The sequence below is a fragment of the Hibiscus syriacus genome, unplaced genomic scaffold, assembly GCF_006381635.1.
Source record: "Hibiscus syriacus cultivar Baekdansim isolate YM2019G1 unplaced genomic scaffold, ASM638163v2 tig00111308_pilon, whole genome shotgun sequence".
Taxonomy (NCBI): Eukaryota; Viridiplantae; Streptophyta; class Magnoliopsida; order Malvales; family Malvaceae; genus Hibiscus; species Hibiscus syriacus.
This window is the reverse complement of record NW_024063051.1, coordinates 337,790-351,683: the sequence shown is the minus strand read 5'-3', so window position 1 is coordinate 351,683 and position 13,894 is coordinate 337,790. Positions and strand designations below refer to the sequence as shown.

General features: G+C 33.1%; 1 protein-coding gene across 2 annotated transcripts; it reads right to left on the bottom strand.

The window, feature by feature from the left end:
• Positions 1 to 4,222: 4,222 nt before the first annotated feature.
• Positions 4,223 to 8,375, bottom strand: LOC120158141 (ethylene-responsive transcription factor-like protein At4g13040). 2 transcript variants are annotated; one of them, XM_039169057.1, is made up of 7 exons: positions 8,030 to 8,375; positions 6,837 to 6,941; positions 6,474 to 6,604; positions 5,789 to 5,873; positions 4,977 to 5,157; positions 4,517 to 4,656; positions 4,223 to 4,427 (listed from the first exon to the last, which is right to left on the bottom strand). In XM_039169057.1, the coding sequence occupies exons 2-7, from the start codon at positions 6,877 to 6,879 to the stop codon at positions 4,288 to 4,290; spliced, it is 720 nt and encodes a 239-aa protein (XP_039024988.1). In that variant the 5' UTR covers positions 6,880 to 6,941; positions 8,030 to 8,375; the 3' UTR covers positions 4,223 to 4,287. The 2 variants fall into 2 exon arrangements, with proteins under 2 accessions (XP_039024988.1, XP_039024989.1); XM_039169058.1 differs by having other exon boundaries at positions 4,226 to 4,427; positions 4,517 to 4,638; positions 8,030 to 8,372.
• Between the last annotated feature and the right edge of the window lie 5,519 nt (positions 8,376 to 13,894).

The following is a 13,894-nucleotide window of genomic DNA, read 5'->3' as shown; positions in this document are numbered from 1 at the left end:
TAAAGGACTTGAACATTATTTTTACAACTTAAAAACAAGTTTTAAGGTATTTTATAGAGGATAGAGAAGAGGTTTCCAAAACTCTCTTATAAGTTTTAAAAGATCGGTATCGAAACCTTCTTAGAATTTCAAAATTGGGTAAACTAAAGAATTGGTCACGAGTTTTATAAAATTTTTCTCATTAAATTCAAACAAAATGATATTTAGTTACTTTCATTTCATTTTGATTAAGATAGGGTTATTGAAGGTTAATGATCGTTGAATCTTTAACGGTTTATTGATGTGACTCGGTAAATATATAAAATTAAAATTATATCATTTCTATGTAGGTAATATGCGGATTAAATTTTGATCATTTTTCTTTCAGATTTGTATATTTTTGCTCACCAAATTCAAAAAAATATAAGATTTGGTAACTTACAATATTGTTTTATTAAGTTTTGGTCACTTGCGTTATTGTTATAATTATTTGAAGTTAAATTAGAAAAAAAGTCTGAAAAGAAGTAATGAAGATCGTGAAAAATACAAAGAATTTGTCATTAAAACTCTAAAAAGATCCATCACCACGAAGACGACATTGATTCGAGTCAAGAAAATTAGAGCTTCTTAAATGGCGGTGTTATTGACGACACAATATCATGTTTTCATCTTCGACGCGTTAACTAACAAATTCCCGTGATGTGAAAGATAGTCGAGAATGTTTCGTCGCATCCGAACATGATCGACCTTTATGATGTTTATGAAGATCAAATTGACGTTCACTTAGTATTGGAGCTCTGCTCCGACGATGAGTTGTTCAATATAGTCGTCACGAAATAAGGTACTCCGAGGCCAACAAGGTGGCGGTGGTGCGACAGATTTCGTAGGGCTCAGGGGTTAACAATGATTCATAAGGCGAACATTGTTAATAGGGAACTAGAATCGGAAAATTGCTTGTTCTTGAGCAAAAACAAAAAAATCGACGTTAAAATCATGGATTTTAGATTGAGTTCAGTGGATGAATTCATATATCCATTTATCGGGTTGTTTGGATCCATTGATTATGTTTTATCGGAGGCGTTTTCTCAAAGAAAAATCACCACGGAGGGTGATATTCGGTTATCGAGTTATTTGGATCTATTGATTTGTCTTCTTGTTTCTTGTTGGATTTGACATTCTACAATCTCAATCTTTGAAAATTGAATTTATTTTACATAACTGAAATTACTCAACGTCATTTTATCTTTAGATGCATACCCTCTCATTTTTCTCTAAAGTTTTGATATTATTTGTTATCGGAAGTTGGAAATCTTGAATTATTCTTAAAATGCAACATGAGTCCTTGAAAGAAGGCAAATGGAGCAATGGAGCAGAGATGTATGAACAACAATGTGTTTGGGAAGAAAACCTATTAAAAATGGATAAATTCAAATGTTGTCCCTAAACTGATTTGAACATACAAAAGACTCATAATCAGTATTTTGTCTAAAATGTAACGGTTAAAATGAAAATTAAATCATTTTACTAACAGGACACATCATTAAACTAATGACATTCAATATCCAAGTGAAGTGACTAAAGCTTAATAAAACGATAACGTAAGTGACTAAAACTTAATAAAACAATAATGTAAGCGATCAAAATTTAATAAAAACAATAATGTGAGTGACCAAAACTTATGTTTTTTAAATTTAGTAAGCAAAAATGTGTATAAATATTAAATGAAAGTGATCAAAACTTAATACATGTATTATCTGCGTAGAAGTAATGTAATTTTAATTTTATAAATTTATTGTGTCACGTCAGTAAACCATTAAAGGTTTAACGACTGTTAACCTTCAGTGGCCACATCTAATTAAAACGAAACAAAAGTAACCAAATGTTATATTTTTTTGAATTCAGTGAGAAATTTTATAAAACTCAAACGAAAAGGTAGTTTGCCCTTCAAAGTTTTATGGGTATGTATCAAGACCACCTCTAATATCGATATCCAAAATAGATACTAGAATTAGGTTTCGATACTTTCTTCTTCGATTTTGAAACCCTTGCTTGTGAAATAATAAAATGACACTTGAAAACTTTCCAAACTATTTCAATATTTTGAAACCATTAATTCCCATCCAATTGGCACCATTCTCCAGCATGTAATATTTATTTAAGATTGAAAATTGGGTTAACTATATGATTGATCACTTTGTTCATTTTTCCTTATTGATTTTTAAAAAACATAATATATTGTCACTTTCATTTTTATTTAATTAAGGTGGTATTTTGGTATAATCACACATTTATTTCCTTTTATTTAATTTTCTCTCAATTTAATTCTACTTTTAATAAATCAAAGTAGATTTCTCTAATCGAATGATGCCACCATGTCACTATTCGATTGGAGAGTAACTTTATTTTAATTTATTTTCCACCGATTAGAGGGTGTCACCTTTGTTTTGTTGAAAGAAAACAATTCAAGGAAATTGTGGCTAAATGAAGTCAAACTTGGGTCTCTTGGATAACCAAGCATGTACCAAACCATTGGGCCAATACCAATGATTAATCTAAAATACTTGGATAATGTACCAAACCATTGAGCCTAGACCGATGCATGATGTATATATTTTATATCTTAGTGTATAAATATTAACTTAAATTCATAATATTTTATACATATTAACTTTAAAAATATTTTTTATATTAAATTATTAAATATATTTTATTACTAATTTAATTTAAAAATATATATTTTATTATTGTCTAAACTTTTAAAAATATATCTTATTATTGTCTTAATTTACTAAATATGTTACGTTATTACTTTAAATTATTAAATTAAAATAAAGTTAGTCCTCCAACACGTGGCATGACATGTGGCATCATTCCATAGGAGGATTAAATTTATTTTAATTTATTAAAAGTATGACTAAATTGAGAGGCTATATAAATAAAAAGGACCAAATGTGTGATTATACCAAAATATTCAATAACAGTGAACTAGTGGTGACATTTTAATTAAATAAAAAATAAAGTGATCATATATTATGTTTTTAAAATCAATAAGGAAAAATGGACAAAACACAAACATAAATAATCAATCATGGAAATAACCCTTATAGCGCTTACTTAAAAAAATCATTTACTTGACACATTCATAATAAAAAAGACATTGACAAAATATTTAATACACATGCTATTAGTATCGAGAGAGAAAATTCATAATATGTCTACCCCACTTTTCGAGGCCTAATGTAGTTTCAAAATAAATTTACTTTCAATAATAAATTGTGCAAACAGAAATATTACAAGTCTTAAATTTAATGGTACCAATAGCAACACATAATCATAATATATATATAAAAATATTTTGAAGTAAACAAACATACATTTTTATATATTTTCATCATAATTCATCGTATAATTTTATTAAATGTATGATCATTGTAATAGTATGGACTCTTTAATAGGTATGTTAGTATAATCTCGAAGTGTGAACAATACAGTTCTAAAAGACGAAAAATATGGTGCATGTTTTCTACTGTAACAATCTGAAAATCGGACTAGAATGATTTAAGGACTAAAATATTATAAATAGATAATATGATGACTTTAGTTAAAAAGAGAAAATTTATATGCTCAAATGAAAACAAGGGAAACGATTAATGGTTAAAGGATTTTTTAGATCATACAATGATTATTGTAAGGAAGAAAAAAAAAATGGAGGATCTGTTTCATATTTCACCAATTTAATTACTAGTAGACGTCGACCCAATCCTCGGATATTTGGTTCACAAAATTTTTGGTGGGTTTTTGTTTATATTCATATTGTCCATGCACTGTTTCAAAACAAATTAGTTGCAGTTTAGGCAGATAATGAAGACAGCAAGTGTAAGCATCTATGTTTTGTTGTCGGCTTTTTGGCCTCACTTTGGTGTCAAGCTCATCAGTAATCGGTCCATGCCTCCCCCCATTAATGGCAGATTAAACCATAGACGTGCAAAATAAGGATTAATGCTAAAATCAATCGTTCTGCAATCCTGCAGTGCATTGACCTCCAAACAAATTCGGGGATCAGCTTCGGGCTAAAACCAAAATAAGGCTTTTTATATAGCTTTGCATTTGCAATGCCTTTCGTCTGTCCAACAACAATGGCGAATCACGATTCAACTAATATTTAACACTTATTATTTGTGTTAAAACTTGTAGATATCTAATTACCACTTTACCAGTATCAAAATAATATTACTTGGCTCTAATAGAAGGGAATTTTACACCTAAAAATGTAGACCCTGCAACTAGAATTTAATTGCTCGAACCAGATTATTCGGCTGAAGAGTCCGGTCCCATCTCTTCTGAAGCCGAGAAGCTATTGTTGATTCCTCGTTTGGTGTCCCACTCACCATTCTCTATTGCAGACTTGGACCACTTCTGTGCTTCGACCTCGAGCCTCCGTTTGTGTTCTGTAATCGTTGTTGAAAATAAAACTATTTAGTATTTAAAAGCTAACAGTTCGGTTAATAAGGTTAGAATCCATAGAGGAAAGGGTTACTTTTGTTGGTGATCGAACGGCGAGTGTATGCCAAAAACTCGTCCCACTTGAACTTCCTAAGCTCTTGCTTTTCGTCCTCGGGAAGCTCAAAGTTCGGCTCCCTTCCACACATGAATGCAGCTCTACACAGATAAAAATACCTACCAATGAGTTTCGAAATCCATTGGCCCATCCATCAAAGTAACAACCAAGTTACATTACCAAAAAAATGGCCCTTTAGCAGATACAAAAAGGATAGGATCCAGCTTTGTGTACTTATTGTAGAACATGACTTGAACTTGGATCAAGTCCATGTTTGTATCAGATTAGGGCTGATGGTTTTCGGCAGTTATATTGGACTATTCAAACTTCATCCGAAACCGAAACAGTAACATTTGTATTACATATAGTGGCAACCATCGAGAGTTCCTGAAAATTGTAGTAGTAATTACTACAAGGAGGATAAAAGGCAGCTTATTACCTGTCATATAAACGAGCGGCTTCTTCTTGTGAACCAACTGTTCCCAAGTGAATCTGTTTCTTGTCAACTTTAATCGCGGCCTGCCATTTCATATTTTTGAAGTATACACCCCTCATTAGACATGGTTCTTGGTTTTGAAGATGCTTCCTCCTGTGTCGCTTCCTCCGTTTAATTGGTTGACCTACAGATAATAACATTGTACAAGGGCATCACTCAAGATGTAGAAAAACTAAAATGGCTCCCAGCATCCGATTACAGTGCTAAAACATAATGATATGTTTTATCTGGAAGCACCATCTCATTAACTTTCTCAAATTGCTATGGTTCCATGCTTATGTCAAACATGGCATTTATAGCACGCAGCATGCTACGGTAGCAGCAGGAGGGGATAAAACAAAAAACAAGATTCTCAAGATAGAACAGTCCCAAAATATCTGCAGATCAAATCATCTTTAGAACTTACAATGTTGATTCTCTAGACAGCAGTGACAAGCTTGAACAAATGATGTCAAAACTACGAAACATTGATGAACCGATTGAGCAATAACTTTTATTTTTCCTTTGCACAACAATAAACATATATGTTGGCCTCAAATCTTGGATGCATGAAACAATTCATGGGAGGCATGTACTCTTTCAGATCCGAAGAAAAAGGAATTCGATAAGCCAGGAACGTATTGATATCATCTTTAAGACAAGTAAAACTTCAAACAAAGAAAGAAATATCAATGCAAAACCATAAGCAAGTAAAAATTTTCCAGCTTTATCATCGTTAACAAACATATGGAACGCAAGTTTCCAAAGATGCAAACCTGGAAAAGGTTGATTCTGATGCTCTTTGGATGAAACGGAAACAGAAACATTTGGTGATGCATAGTCAACCTTAGCAATGCTTTTCTGAGGAACAGCAGCAAAAGTTACATGTAATTGTTAATCATTAAAAAATTAAATGCCAATTATTATTCAACATACATATAAATAACTTCCAATTGATGATGTGAGTAAAAATAAACTATAACCAGCCCAAGGATCTGAACTAAAATCCAGAACTGAAAAGGGCACTACAAATTCTGAAATGCAGACAGCTTTTTTACCTTACAAGTGAAACCAACTCTTAATCAAGAGTATAGTTGGCTATACGAATGGTACATTTATATCCACAGTTTATATCAACATCTACCATGCAAATACAGTTAGCAAAACAATGATGAAGAAAATATGCAATCGGCAATTATCAATTAAAAGGCATGTTACAAGTCCTTCCTAAAATATGGAAGTAAAGATGATCCACTATAATGGAGGAGTTCCGAAATAACAAATGGTCTTTTTCTCGCCTTTCTGGGGACAAAGGTGGATGAACTGATTCACACACCAGTAAATATATTTTGTGGACAAAACTAAATTACAAGACCGATTTAAGATTAGCAGAGATTTAGAAGGAGGGAAATAAACCATTTAATAATATCTCAGGTAAATTGATTTGTCAAGCATTCTTACCTCATTCACTTGGTTGATGAAATCTAAGGGCAAGGGATGCACACTAACTGATTTTGCATTCTGACTCGAACTTTCAGGTGTATGTACGTTATCAAAAACTCTAGGAAGTGGAGTCAAAAAGGAACTCCTCCCTGCAAAAAGGCCATCAAATACCATGAACGGAATTATTCGGCATAACTTATAACCTGTTCAGTTACATTCCATCTAAGAAACTCGTAATTTGATCAAACAAACCAACTTGGAAAGCAGAAAAGCAAAGAATTGGAGGGCACGTTTTAAATGTATAGATAATTTCCCTACTAACGGCTATCAATAGAAGCAATTTAGTTATGGAATTTAAAGTACATCTCAACCAAAATTTACCAGAGCAGAGTCCCAGGAGCTTGCGTCTGCGTAAGCTCACCATGTGGGGAATGCTTAACCCTGCAAACAACGGTTTAATTGATCTTCCTTTGCATATACCCGTGTCTGCTTGTAGGATTACAAATGATGGACGTGTATATGTAGATTAAACAATTCGAAAATGAAAAACATTAAAGAAGAATATACCGCAAAATGAATGAATGGCAGATGAAAATAGCGTCTTACAGAGATAAGGAAATAATTTCATAAGCTAATCAAACAAGATATCACATATTAATGACCAAAAGGGTAAAAGATCATCAGTTGCAGTGAAAGCCATTAAAACTACGAGTTAACACAAGTATAATGATGCAAATAAGCAATTCGGGCAAAGAAATTCAAGGAAAATGGAATTGCCTTATGAAATCCCCGGATGTTAATAAGCTTTTTGTTATCAAATATCAATGCCAGTAGATGCAAAAACACAAGTACTTCTTGCAGAAATCTTTTTTTTTGTTTTTGGATAAGTTTCTTGCAGAAATTCGGTTGGCTGAAAACCAACCACTCTCTCATTATTAAAGACGTCTCAGTTCAATAATGCTGCACGTACACTAAAACCTAATCCTTTGTACGGATTGGATCTTCTAAAAGAATACAGCAAAGCTGGTACTGGTGAAATAGAAACCATTCATAAATGAAATTAGAGATAGTATGAACAGACCAATGCAAAACCCATGAAACGTTTTTAGTAACCCACAATTGAGGGGGGGGGGATAGTATTCACTTCTAACAGTTCACCAGGCTCCGGATAAGGGGACAAGGTAACATAAAGGCTTTTATGTAAAAAAAAAAAATCATCAGAATTTGCATAAAGTAAAATAAAGCCAAAACTTTAATAATTTGAAACTCACAAAGCTGAACAATGAGTTTGCCTAATAAAGATACCAATAATTTCCCCCATAAAAGTCAACCCACCAACCTACCACCAATCATGGAAGCAGATGCAGTGAACAAAACAATGACACAAAAACCCAAACCCCAAAATACACAAAAATCGTCAACGAGAAAAGAAGAAACCCACAAACTCATCGAAGCGAAAAAAATGGGCATAACCCCGTGATTAGAACCGCAAAAACCGCCCATTACAAAGAAGATAAACAACGACAACATCAACAACAAAAAAGAAAAAGACAAGTCATATGTTTGTTTGATACCTGAGAAAAAGGAGATGAAACAAATAAGGTGGTGGAGTAGTCAGCGTAGAAACGGATAGAGAAAAAGCTAGGTTTTTCAGGTTGACGATATAAAATCTGGTGAAAAAAGTATATATAAAGTTTGTAGCTTTAAGGGACGGAAGGAAGATGGTGATTGAAGGAGCGAAGATAGAAAGAAAAAGGGGGGGGGGGAAAGTGTGATCATGAGAAGTTGGTGGTGGCTCTCATGAGTCATGCATCTACCACCTACATCAACTTATGTTTGTGTGCGTTTTGTGTTAGTTTCTGAGTGAAAAGCTCCCATTTTTTAGGGTGGTGGAGTTGGCTGCTTCAGATGGCGTAAACAGGGGAAAGAAAAAATAATCAACGCGAAGCAAAAGACCAAATCCAAAGGCAAAGTCTTTGTAATATGTAGAGATGATGAGAAGAGGAACGTAAACTACATTATTCCTCGATTGCCCCCTTCTTTATTACTTGGAAATACCAAATCTCTTGGGTTTCTTTTGTTGTTTTCATACCTTAATACCCTTATCTTCATTATGGAGTATTTTAGAGTTACAATAAGTAGTAGTATACTACCATTAGACTCTAATCTTCGTGATCCTTTGAAAAAATAGATTGAATTTTTAAATATAGTAATTAATTGATATTTTATGAAAAAAACATTTAATTTATATTTAAGATAAAATTAGTATAATAAACTATACAAAACATAAACATAACATGAATATAGTATGACATGAAAATAATATGAATGTGATAGAAATTTAAATAAAATAAATTATAAACATATCAAAGTTTTGTTATGAATACTTAGTTATGTGTATATCTATTTTGATTAAAATATTATATATTAAATAAGACTTTGATGTGTTTTACTATTAAGATTTTAATACTTATTAGGATTAAGTTTTATATGATATATATTTCTTATATTTATAAATATAAAGTTTAGACAAAATATTATATACAATTCCTATTGAGATAAATAAACAAGATTCTTTTTCTTATTTTTACATCTCTTCTCGTTGTTGTTCTTATTATTTTACTTTTTTTATTTTATAAAATATGATATTTTTGTATGATTAACAAAAGTTTTCGTTTATCCGGTTAACTATCAAGGCATAAATAATTTCTTCGAATATAATAGAATCACAAGAACAACAAACTTTCTCGCGAGTATTTAAAATTTTAAATACACATAAACATTACAACATAATTGTTCTATAGCGCATTTTTAAGTCCTATAACGACGTTTTTAAGCGTTGCAAAAAAGCTTACCTGCAAACAAAAGCGTCGCAAGAAATGCCGCTAAAATGGGATCCGCAAACGTTAGCAGCATTTGTAAATAAAAAACGCCCCAACAAATTAGGACATTTAGCGGCGTTTATTTCCCAAATGCCGCAATAGGTTAGTCATTTAGCGACGTTTGTAAATAAAACGCCGCTATATACCATGATATGTAGCGAACCAATTAGGACATTTAGCAGCGTTTATTTTCCAAATGCCGCATAGGTTGGTCATTTAGCGACGTTTGTAAATAAAACGCCGCTATATACCATGATATGTAGCGGCACTTTTCGTATAAATGCCGTAAAAGTCAGGTCATTTAGCGGCCTTTTGAAACAAACGCCGCAAAAGGTTATGTCATTTAGCGGCGTTGTTTGAACAAACGTCACAAAAGATCAGTTCATTTAGTGGCGTTCTGGAAACAAACGCTACAAATGTAGGTAATGTAGTGGCGTTTTTAACTGAAAACGTCACAATTGTATAGTCCATTAGTGGCTTTTTTTTTAAAATGTGGCAAATGAAACCTGATTTGCAAATGTTATTTTCTATTATTTATTGCCCAAATTTAATATCATGTACCAAAATCCAATAACAACAATCTTAAAATTTAAATACAACTCGAATTAATTAAAAATAGTTGACATAAATAAATCAAAGTTTACAAATATTCAAGTGAAATGTAATGTACTTCAACATCATTAACTAGAATAAACAATGGCTTGGGAATTGAATCAAATAGATAAATACCTTCCAAGAAGACTCCTTGCGCGCTTTAATACTTCACCAAATAAATTCTCTTCATCCATTTCACCAAATAAATCCCCTAGCTTCGGGTCACCAAGAAGACTCCTTGCACGCTTCAATACTCCACTTGAAACAGATAACGACCTTCCACCTGCAGTATGAAACTTGATTGGAGGTGACTTGGGAATTGAATCAAACATTTTGAGATATAAAATAAAAAAAATTAAACAGTAACTAATGCAACAAACCAATCATGTTATCAATTGAGTAGTCCTCCTTAATGTTCTTCAGCAGATGATATAATTCATAAGATTTTGATGATTAAATGATATGAAACTACGAAGGAATAAGAAGAGATAGTTTACATTGATAGTACAATAGTATATCCTATGTACTGAACATATTCTTGGTAATACATCATAGCAGCAACATGATTCAAGACCCTAATTCCTACATTCAATAACAAAACTAGTATAGAGAGCAAAACAACCTACCAGGTTTTGCAATAACCTTTTCTTGTGGCTTCAACATTATCTGGCAAATCAAAGAACCAAAAGTTGCAACAACAAAAAAAAGAGTTTACAATCGTAGGCATAGCCATGGCCATTACAAGAGTAAGCACTAAAAATATCCAGATAAAAAGCTAGGAAGTACCTGAACAATTTGAGCCTCACCATCCAGTATTTGAAATGGATCACAACATCTTGCTGTCTCTACACAATTTTATACCAACGTGAGATTGTTATTCAAGCCGACACATTCTTATTACACAATATTAACATTCTAAGTTCCACTAATTTCCTCCACAAGATGTTGATAAAGAGTAAACAACACAGTGGAGAAGAAAATGAACTCTTTTTATTATATATTGTGAATGGTGAAAATACATCTTTTTATAGGAAAAGTTAGGAGTAAGTTTTCTATTAGAAGTAAACTACTTAGTAGTTATCCTTATCTATCTAACTTTCTAAGAGTTAGTGTTATATTAAAATACTAACTTATCTATTGCATAACCTACACTCCCCCTCAATTTGGGGAGTAAATGTTGAAAAGACCCAACTTGGATATAATCTCATCAAAGGTAATTCTTGGAAGTGCTTTGGTGAGAATATCTACTAATTGATTCTTCGTTGAAACATAATTGAGCTTCACCGTTCCACCATTCACCTTTTCAGAGATGAAATGTCTGTCAATCTCCACATGCTTCGTTCGGTCATGATGAACTGGATTCTTTGCAATACTTATTGCAGATTTACTGTCACTTTGAAGTTCAAACCATTTGTTGGCACATAACCCCAGCTCAATTAACATTCTTTGAAGCCAAATTCCTTCACAAATTCCAAGTGTCATTGCTCTAAATTATGCTTCTGCACTACTTCGAGACACCACCGCCTGTTTTTTACTTCTCCAAGTAACCAGATTTCCCCAAACAAATGAACAATAAACCAGTTGTAGATCTTCTATCCGTTAATTCACCTGCCCAACTTGAATCCGAAAAAATTCTTACTATTCTATCATCACTCTTTCTAAAAATTAATCCATGTCCTGGTGTCTTTTTCAAGTATCTTAGAATTCTATTCACAGCCTCTAAATGTTCTTCTCTTGGATTATTCATATATTGACTCACTGTACTAACAGGGAACGCAATATCAGGTCTAGTAAGTGATAAATAAATTAGTTTACCTACTAGCCTCTGATACTGTTCTTTGTTCACAAGACTTCCCAATTCTTCTCTCGTTAGCTTCAGATTTGCTTCCATGGGTGTTTCAACCGGCTTACATCCCTTCATTCCAGTTTCTGATAGTAGATTAAGGATATATTTCCTTTGATTGATCATTATTCCTTCTTTTGACCTTGCAACCTCCATGCCTAAAAAATACCGTAAAGTTCCCAAGTCTTTGGTTTCGAACTCCTTTGCCAGTAGCTTTTTCAATCTTTTTATCTCCATACAATCATCACCTGTTAGAATGATATCATCCACATAGATAATCAAAATTGCCTTTTTATTGTTTGAAGATGTTTTGACAAATAAAGTGCGATCTGATTGACATTGCTTGTAAACATCCTGAATAATCACCTTTGTAAATCTGTCAAACCAGGCTCTTGGAGATTGCTTAAGTCCATACAAGGACTTTAGTAATCTACATGCTTTTCCTGTATTACTCTTCACACCCGGTGGAATTCACATATATACTTCCTCCTCCAAGTTTCCGTTTAGAAATACGTTTTTGATGTCTAACTGATGAAGCACCCAATTCTCATTAACTTCTAATGACAGTAACACTCTCACAGTGTTTAGTTTTGCTACCGGAGCAAACATTTCATGATAATCAACTCCAAAAGATTGAGTGAATCATTTCGCCACTAATCTCGTCTTATATCTTTCAATGCTACCATCAGCTTTGTATTTTACCGTGAATACCCATTTGCAGCCGACTGGTTTTTTATCTTTCGGAAGATCAACTATAATCCAAGTATTGTTGTTTTCCATTGCTTTTAATTCCTCTTCTACTGTCTTTTTCCACTTGGGATCTTTCAATGCTTCTTCCACCGTTTCTGGAACATTAGTGCTATCTACACTTGCTGTAAAGTTCTTAAAACAAGGCGTTAGCTTTCCATATGCAACAAATCTCTAAATTGGATAATTTGTGCATTTTCTTACTCCTTTCCTTTGAGCAATCGACAAGTCATTATCATCAATTAAAGCATTTAATTTAGTGGAAGAACTCTGATTACCTTCTTCGTTCTCCAAAGGATTCTCGTTCGGTTTCGGTTCATGACAGTGTCCATGCTGTGTGTGAGACTCGGGATTAGGTTCAAGGATTGATTTAGAAATTGGTTTTTTTCGTCTCTTGTAAATCTGCAACTTGGATTGAGGTATTTGAGGCGAAGTGATATGTTGATCATGCCGAGGTAAAATGTGTTTTGGTGGATTGGTTTGGCAAGGATACGTTTTCTGGGTTCGGTAGTGTTGTTTGGTCTGACTGTAGCGATTTTGTAGGCTTATTCGACTGGTTTAACTGGTTTGACGGTGCTGGTTTATAAAAAAGAACTGGCTGCAAATCAAGTGACAATTGTTGTGAGTCAATAAACTGATATTCATTATATGACTCCCTCTGAATAGCAGTTTTAAGGAAAAAATGTGTTTTTTTCAAAGAAAGTAACGTCCATAGTAATAAAGAATTTCTTTGTACGAGGATAATAATACCGAAAGCCCTTTTGAGTCGATGAATAACCCATAAACATACACCGAAATGCTCGAGGATCTAATTTGGACCTGAATGGAATATTGTTATGAACGAACACAGTACAACCAAAAACTCTAAGGGGTAACAATGAAGTCATCGGTTTGAAATTGGGACAAAACTAAAGAAAAACATCTCTCGGACACTTAAGTTGTAACGGTTTACTAGGGAGACGGTTAATCAAATAAGTGGCAGTTAAAAGGGCTTCCCCCAAAAATAGTTATGAACATTTGCGGAAAAAACTAGAGACCGAGTAACCTCAAGAAGACGCCTATTTTTTCGCTCAGCAATCCCATTTTGTTGAGGAGAATTGACACACTAAGTAAGTTGAATAATCCCGGTTTCCTGAAAAAAAGAACCCAAAACATTGGCAAAATACTCACTACCATTGTCAGAATGAAACATTTGGATTGAACACTGAAATTGGGTTTCAACCATCTTATGGAACCGTTTAAATATTTCACAAGCTTCAGATTTGGTTTTCATGAGAAAGGTCCAGGTAGTACGAGTGTGATCATCAATAAATGAAATAAACCACCGAACCCCATGTAAAGATGTGACCCGAGATGGTCCCCAAATATCACTA